This window comes from Carlito syrichta, unplaced genomic scaffold (genome assembly GCF_000164805.1).
Source record: "Carlito syrichta isolate Samal-C Ts95f unplaced genomic scaffold, Tarsius_syrichta-2.0.1 Scaffold78058, whole genome shotgun sequence".
Lineage (NCBI taxonomy): Eukaryota > Metazoa > Chordata > Mammalia > Primates > Tarsiidae > Carlito > Carlito syrichta.
Window position 1 is genome coordinate 460,280 of NW_007022154.1, and position 7,518 is coordinate 467,797.

The 7,518-nt window shown below is 43.2% G+C and overlaps 1 protein-coding gene across 1 annotated transcript; it reads left to right on the top strand.

Annotated features, from left to right (window-relative positions):
- KCNJ2 (potassium voltage-gated channel subfamily J member 2) lies at nt 1-7,165 on the top strand. Its single transcript, XM_008054215.2, has 2 exons — nt 1-155; nt 5,120-7,165. The coding sequence occupies exon 2, from the start codon at nt 5,347-5,349 to the stop codon at nt 6,628-6,630; it is 1,284 nt and encodes a 427-aa protein (XP_008052406.1). The 5' UTR covers nt 1-155; nt 5,120-5,346; the 3' UTR covers nt 6,631-7,165.
- The last annotated feature ends 353 nt before the right edge of the window (nt 7,166-7,518 follow it).

Sequence of the window (7,518 nt, forward strand, 5' to 3'; positions counted from 1 at the left end):
GGCCCCGGCCAGTGCGCAGCCCTCCCGGCGCCGGCGAGCTGGGTCTCGGGGATTCCGGCTTGCTTTGGCTCCCTCGCTCTTGCGGGCGACCGGATCTCACGTGCTTCTGTGCGCCCCGCTTCCACTCCATGCGCCCCGCTCTGCGCCAGCAACAGGTAAGGCTGCTGTTTTCTTGCCTCCTCTCGCGCTGCCGGCGTGTCCTGGGGCGTGGACCGGGCCGCCGCCCCTCGCTCTGCCCTGCCCGGCCGCTCCAGAGGTGTCCAGCTGTCACCCGGCTGCCGCGCTCACCCGCGCTCCGGAGTCCCGGCTCATGCCTGTGCAGTTTGTGTGCGCACCAGAACATCCCCAGAGCTAAAAATACTGAGACATGCTCGGAACAGTTGAGCAATAGAAACAGATTTCTCTGCAGCATCTGTTTGTGCTCATAACTTCCAGTGCACCAGCTGTAGCGAGGTACTGGGTTTGGAGGCAAGGGCGAGAAAGGCTGTCTTCCATTCTCACCCTAAGGAAAACACAAACAAACAAACAGAAAGGTGGGTGCGGGGTGAGGGTGCGTCTCGTGCCCTGGTCTTAGGGCTTGGCAAACCTTGGGACTCAGCGTCATTGTTGATCCTTGGCGTCTGGGCTTGTCTTTCTTTCTTTATTTCTTCCGGTGATTGCTGCAAGTATAGCTGTGAGTTTCAGAGAGAGTAGCTCAAAGTTGCTTTCCTGGGAAAAGAGCGGGAGTCCGAGCTGGATTTGAGCCTGAAGACCGCAGAACTTCCACATTCTCTATCACTCTCCCCTGAGCGATGTGTTATTCTCAGTAATAATGGTATTAATGCCTAGCTGGAAGACAGCATGGTTTTAGGGAAGCAAAACGTCTTGATTCTGCAGAAGGATTGCATCATAACATGGATTCATCATGACAATTGAAAAAAAAAAATAGAACCGGGAAATGGGCAGTTTAATGTCTGCGTCTGTAATGTGGAGGATAGTAACTGGAGTAAGACGGTGAATTCAGGGGATTTGCATGAACCCAGAATTTACCTGTTAGGGTTTGAGGCGTTCTTTGAAAACCCGTTCTGGGTATGCGAAAGATTGCATACTGCCTTTTACCGTTTGTTTTCTTTTCACGCTAATAATCAATAGGCTGTGAGATTGACTCTCACTGTCCACTGCTGTGTGTCTGTTGTGCATTTCCTCTACACTTGTTAGCTTTTTCCTGCCCAACTGTTTTATTTATATTTGCCGTTATCTGGAAAAATCTTGATGCTCAGAAGGAGTCAGTGATGTCACTTCAAGGAGGGTGAAAGGGGTGTGGGTTGTGGTCAAGGTCATCTTACTTAGCTTTCTGCCTCTCCCCTTCATATTTTGGTGGCACTTTAAAAAAAAAAAAAGGGTTATTGGTACCCTTAAGGAATATTTATATTTATTCTACACTCTTGTGAGTCTGGTTTTTTTTTTTTTTTTTTTTTAAGAACGCAGTCTTTCTGCATCCTTCAGACTCTCCAGTGGTAGAATCTCTGGTTAGCCGTAGAGTCCTTGCATGACTTTTGAATAGCCTGAAAGATTGACAACTTTACATGAACAGATCAACTGCTTCCAGCTTTTTTTTTTTTAAGTGTGTGTTTTTATTTACCAAACTTGGGTATTTTTCAATATATGCAAATGCTGAGCAATGTTGTAAGCATTGTTGGATATAAATGTTAGAGATCGCGCTTATAAATAAATGGGTATCCCCCTTCTCTCCAGACTTCCCCCTTCCTCTTCCTTCTGTTTACTGAACTTTAAGAGGTTGCATTGCTAGCAGTTGTGCTCACATAGCAACATGCACCCAGAGCACACTCAGGCCTGTCTATATGGCGTCAGCTGGGGAATAGCTGCTCTGAACACTCATTAGCAGAACTCTCTTTCAGCCCAGTATGTTTTTTTTTTTTTTTTTTTTGCTATCTTTATTTCCTGTCCTCAGGAACTTTCTTACTCACTATACACCATGAACATATCATGGGACACATTTATGCTCACATATTCCTCATGATTATATGTTTTGGTTATTTATAAGCCATACTGGAAATATTTTCTATATAGTAAACGCAATTTAGATCCCTCCATTTGTACCATGTGATCTTCTTGACCCTGTATTTATCCATCGTTCTCTGTCCTTTAACATCTACCTAAGATTGAAGTGCTGAACTATTTTTTTCCATTGCTTATGCTTAATTTTGGCTCAGCCTATAAATAGTCTTAACATGAACAGCACCACATGTAGCCTCTCAATTTCCCAGAAATACTTTCTACATCATTGGTTATGGCCTGGATAAAAGTGATTATTTGTGTCCACTAAATTTACATCCAAATCCTTAAATATTTTGGCTGAAAGGGGAATTTACACATTGTTCATCAAATCAGATATCAATTACCGGTAGTTGTATTCATCAAGAAGTCAAATCACTTAGTGTTTTCATCTATTCTTAATTGTTCCAAAAGAATTATTTTGAATATATGCTTGAAATAAAGTTGCATAAAAGCTCTATTTTTTAAAAAATGGAAGCTTTTCCCAGATGGTCATGAATTAGTGATTTCTAGTGAGCGAAGAACAAGCAAGGAAGTTTTTTTCCTTGCTTCAAGTCGCTCAGGCATGGGGGCAGGTTGACAGAAAAAGCAGTCTTTACAGCTAGCTTGTTAAACTCTGACAGGTACTTGACTTTTGCTATGTAATCGGCTTCACAGAAGTCTGACTATATGAAATACATACGCAAAAATCTGGGGCACATGTTCCTGGAATGACAAAAGTTTCCATTAAAAAAAAAAAAACGTCTTCTTTTTCCCTTTCTGGGAAGAAATGGTACAATTTTGTAAACGGTGCTACAAATTCTGTCATCAGCAATGGAAATAAGACAATACTAGTCGCTCAGTACAGGCTATCTCAAGGTTCTAAATGCGGAATGCTATTCATAGGAAACTGGTATTGTGTGATTTGTGGAATTCAAACAAATGTCCTGGGGTCAAGGTTTTTGGAAAGTCATAATCCAGTCTTTAGATTTCATGTGGTTGTTAGGTTTTAATCTGGAAAGAGTGCAGAAATCAGTCGGAAGAAATTCGAGACTGTCTATTCATGGTCCCTAATGGTAAATCAGATGGAAGGACTGTTTTGAATAATAAAAAGAGAATTTCTTGGTGTCATCTTATAATGTGAGGTTCCGAAGCCAATTAGAACTTAAGGATACAAAGCACTCTTTAAATGAAGCTCTCTCTATGTCCTCCTATTTTACAAAGTGCACCTGCATTTGGTGGTGTTGCTGTCTCTGTGCAGACATGATTGCAAATTTCATGTGAGCCGTCTAAGCTGAAATTATTGTTTACAAAATGCTTTCCATGTCTACGATCAAGAACCCCGAGGAATAGGATTTCTTTTTTCATTCGTCCAAGTGCGAACTTCATAGGGAAGCAGACAAAACATTGAAGCAGGTGGAAGGTTAGGAAGGCACAGTAACTTCTTTTTATAAAGTAATTCAAAGGCACTTTAAAATCGGGCATCATTTAGGTGTCAAAAGCTGCCAAAATGTAACACACATTGCAATTTTCATAGATGACTAATCTCAGGAAAAAATGTGTTGGGGCACATTCTTGCATAATAACTTGGATAAAGAGCGAGAAGTCAAAAGATTGTAACAAGACATTTTCAGACACAATGCACCTTGCCTTTTTCAAAAGGGAGGCACAAAAACAAGATAAATGGTTTTCTTCATTTGTTTGCCACTGGCTTGGCTGAAGTTGGTTCTGTTAGCAGTTCAATCTTAATGGCTTTAGGGGAGAAATAAAAAGTGGAGTTTTCATTATCAGGCTTCAGCACATTTCTGATCCTTTTCATGTGTCATTCGTTGCCTGCCTGACATACAGAAGATGGATTTAGTTGTTTGAAAAGTTGAGAATCACTTTTGTTTTTTAGTTCTAAACTGTATTCATTTTGTTAGTACACAGTTGGTGCAGAAAATACCTTAGAGTTTTTCTGAGGCTTTTGCTAGTTAGTCAAGGGGGGGGGAAATTTCTTAGGAGTAAAGAAGGAAAGTTAAAGTAAATAGATAGTTTTCACCTAGGGGAGATGAGGCAATCGGAGAAAACTGAAAAGTACTATGTGTTCTTTTAAGAAAAGGTGAGTGCTTTCTCCATAGAAACCTATAGCAAACAACAGCACTGGAAGTATAGGTAAGCGAACTGGCATTTGTGATCTGTCCTTACAAAATTGTCTCTGTTTGAGAGAACACAGCATTGGATTCACATGAAGTGAGTTCCTGCCTTATCTCAATCGGCCAAAGACCTGGTCCTTTGGCACGATGTTGCTTACTTCCTAGCCTGTCATTACACATGGCAGTCCCATCTCCGGAGAATTTCAGGACTCTTATTGCTAGGCAACAGAATTACGCTTTATCCCCCAGAGCAAATCTGAGTCTTCAAGTCAGAGTCACTTGCACTAATAGAGATGTTATCAAGCATTTCTGCATGGTGGCTGCTTAAAGTGTGAGAGGTGATGAAGGAAGCCCAAACACTATCCAGAAATTGGGATCTATTTCAGATTGTTATAAAGGCTGTCTGCTCAGTTATGTTGTTTAACCAAAATAATCTGTGTCTTCTGATTTCAACCTTGTCATCCAGAGTTCTAGCATACTCCTATAATGCATGTGCAACTCAATGATTATCAGTGCTGCCTTCATATGAAAAGTTCTCTAGAAATGTCCTAATTTGTGAAAAACCTTGGAAGCAGAAAGTCCTTCTTCTGCTTACTAACTTGGCAACCTAGCAAGTAGGGAAGGCAATGGAAGAAAATCAAAGAGCGCAGAGGGGATCTGAAAAATAGTATATTCTAGATTAGTGGCAAAAAAAAAAAAAAAAATAGGGCAAATGGAACCTTCAATTTTGGTTGAACAACAGTCACAGACAACTTTTCTATGTTTAATGACTGGATGCTTTTAAGTAAATTTTTAAAAAATTCAGAGTACAGAGAAATCAAAATCCTGTCATTCAAAGTAAAGTGTATTTCTCTATCTGATTCTGTGTTTTTGTTAGGCTGTCTTGCCTCCGTCAGTATTTCCCTTTAAAGTGACTTCTTTTGTAATGAACAGTCTCTCTCTTCTTGCAGGACATGTTCTCCGGATGTCAGCTGAGTGGCTGAGGTAACTGCATGTCAGTAGACGCACCTTGGTAGACGCTCGCGGCTCCTGGAGACACCCATCCCTCCTCATTGTTTGTTTCTTTTTTTGGTGTGTGTGTGTCCTCACTGAACATTCAAAACTGTTTCTCCAAAGGGTTTTGCAAAAACTCAGACTGTTTTCCAAAGCAGAAGCCCTGGAGTCCTCAGCAGAAGCTATGGGCAGTGTGCGAACAAACCGCTACAGCATTGTCTCTTCAGAGGAAGACGGCATGAAGCTGGCCACCATGGCAGTCGCAAATGGCTTTGGGAACGGGAAGAGCAAGGTCCACACCCGACAGCAGTGCAGGAGCCGCTTTGTGAAGAAAGACGGCCACTGTAACGTTCAGTTCATCAACGTGGGTGAGAAGGGACAGCGGTACCTTGCAGACATCTTTACCACGTGTGTGGACATTCGCTGGCGGTGGATGCTGGTGATCTTCTGCCTGGCTTTTGTCCTCTCGTGGCTGTTTTTTGGCTGTGTGTTTTGGTTGATAGCTCTGCTCCATGGGGATCTGGATGCGGCCAGAGAGGGCAAAGCTTGTGTGTCTGAGGTCAACAGCTTCACCGCAGCCTTTCTGTTCTCCATCGAGACCCAGACAACTATAGGCTACGGCTTCAGGTGTGTCACGGACGAGTGTCCCATCGCCGTGTTCATGGTGGTCTTCCAGTCCATCGTGGGCTGCATCATCGATGCCTTCATCATTGGCGCAGTCATGGCGAAGATGGCGAAGCCGAAGAAGAGAAACGAAACTCTCGTCTTCAGTCACAACGCCGTGATCGCCATGAGGGACGGCAAGCTGTGTCTGATGTGGCGTGTGGGCAACCTTCGCAAAAGCCACTTGGTGGAGGCTCACGTGCGCGCACAGCTCCTCAAATCCAGAGTCACTTCGGAGGGGGAGTACATCCCCCTGGATCAGATAGACATCAACGTGGGCTTCGACAGTGGAATCGACCGCATATTTCTGGTGTCTCCCATCACCATAGTCCACGAAATAGACGAAGACAGTCCTTTATATGATTTGAGCAAACAGGACATTGACAATGCAGACTTTGAAATTGTGGTCATACTGGAAGGCATGGTGGAAGCCACTGCGATGACGACACAGTGCCGCAGCTCTTACCTAGCCAATGAAATCCTTTGGGGCCACCGCTATGAGCCTGTACTCTTCGAAGAGAAGCACTACTACAAAGTGGACTATTCGCGCTTCCACAAAACCTATGAAGTCCCCAACACGCCCCTTTGCAGTGCCAGAGACTTAGCAGAAAAGAAATACATCCTCTCCAATGCAAATTCATTTTGCTATGAAAATGAGGTTGCCCTCACGAGCAAAGAGGACGAGGACAGTGACAACGGAGTTCCAGAAAGCACCAGTACGGACACACCCCCTGACATAGACCTTCACAACCAGGCAAGTGTACCTCTAGAGCCCAGGCCCTTGCGGAGAGAATCGGAGATATGACTGACGGATTCCTTCTCGGGAATATTTACTTTACAACACGGTCTGTTGGTCAGAGGCCCGAAAACAGGTATACAGACGACGGTACTGGTCAAGAGGGGGTCGAGTGCGAGCGGCCGCAAGGGACTGAGGCAAGCACAATGGTTTCAAAGAAAGACTGTGAGCTTGGCGGTCAACGTAGAGCACTCAACATGCCTCCGCGTGAGCCAACGGCACATATTTGTTGTAGAATAAGTTATGGGTTTTTATGTTTCGTTTTGTGTTTTTACCAAACTTGAACTTGCAGGCAAGCCTTGGTTGGGTATTTGACTTATCCAGAATGCTTCTCTTTGGGGAACAGGATGTTTTTAATGGCATAACAAAGGCAAGACTCTGCCTTAATTTTTGAAAAGCTGCTAACTACATGAACACAAATTGTATTTTTGTTGCAGTGTAGTTTTTCTTTTGTGTAATTTTCCAGTCAGTGTTGAACTTTGTTGAAAACTCATGATGCACTTCAGAGTGGCAAGTATTTGGCTATTAACTGCCAAAACAAGAGCCCGATTTTTGGAGGCCAGTAATTTGTTTGCTAGAATTGATTTCTCTCTCTCTCTCTCTCTCTCTCCTCTCTCTCTCTCTCTCTCTCTCTCTCTCTCCTCTCTCTCTCTCTCTCTCTCTTTGGTTACATAAGGACATTATGTAACACTAGCCAAATGGTAGCCTCTGGGTTTTTGTTTTTGTTTTTTTCCTCCATGATGTTAATGGGTTATCTCAAATTTTAAGTTAGACTACCTAAAATAAATACCAAAGATAATGCATATTTTTGCACAGTGGAGCTTACACTAAAAAGGAAACAAAGCCCCATGGGCTGCCTTGAAATCAAGAGACGATAACTTTGAACCTCATCAAGAC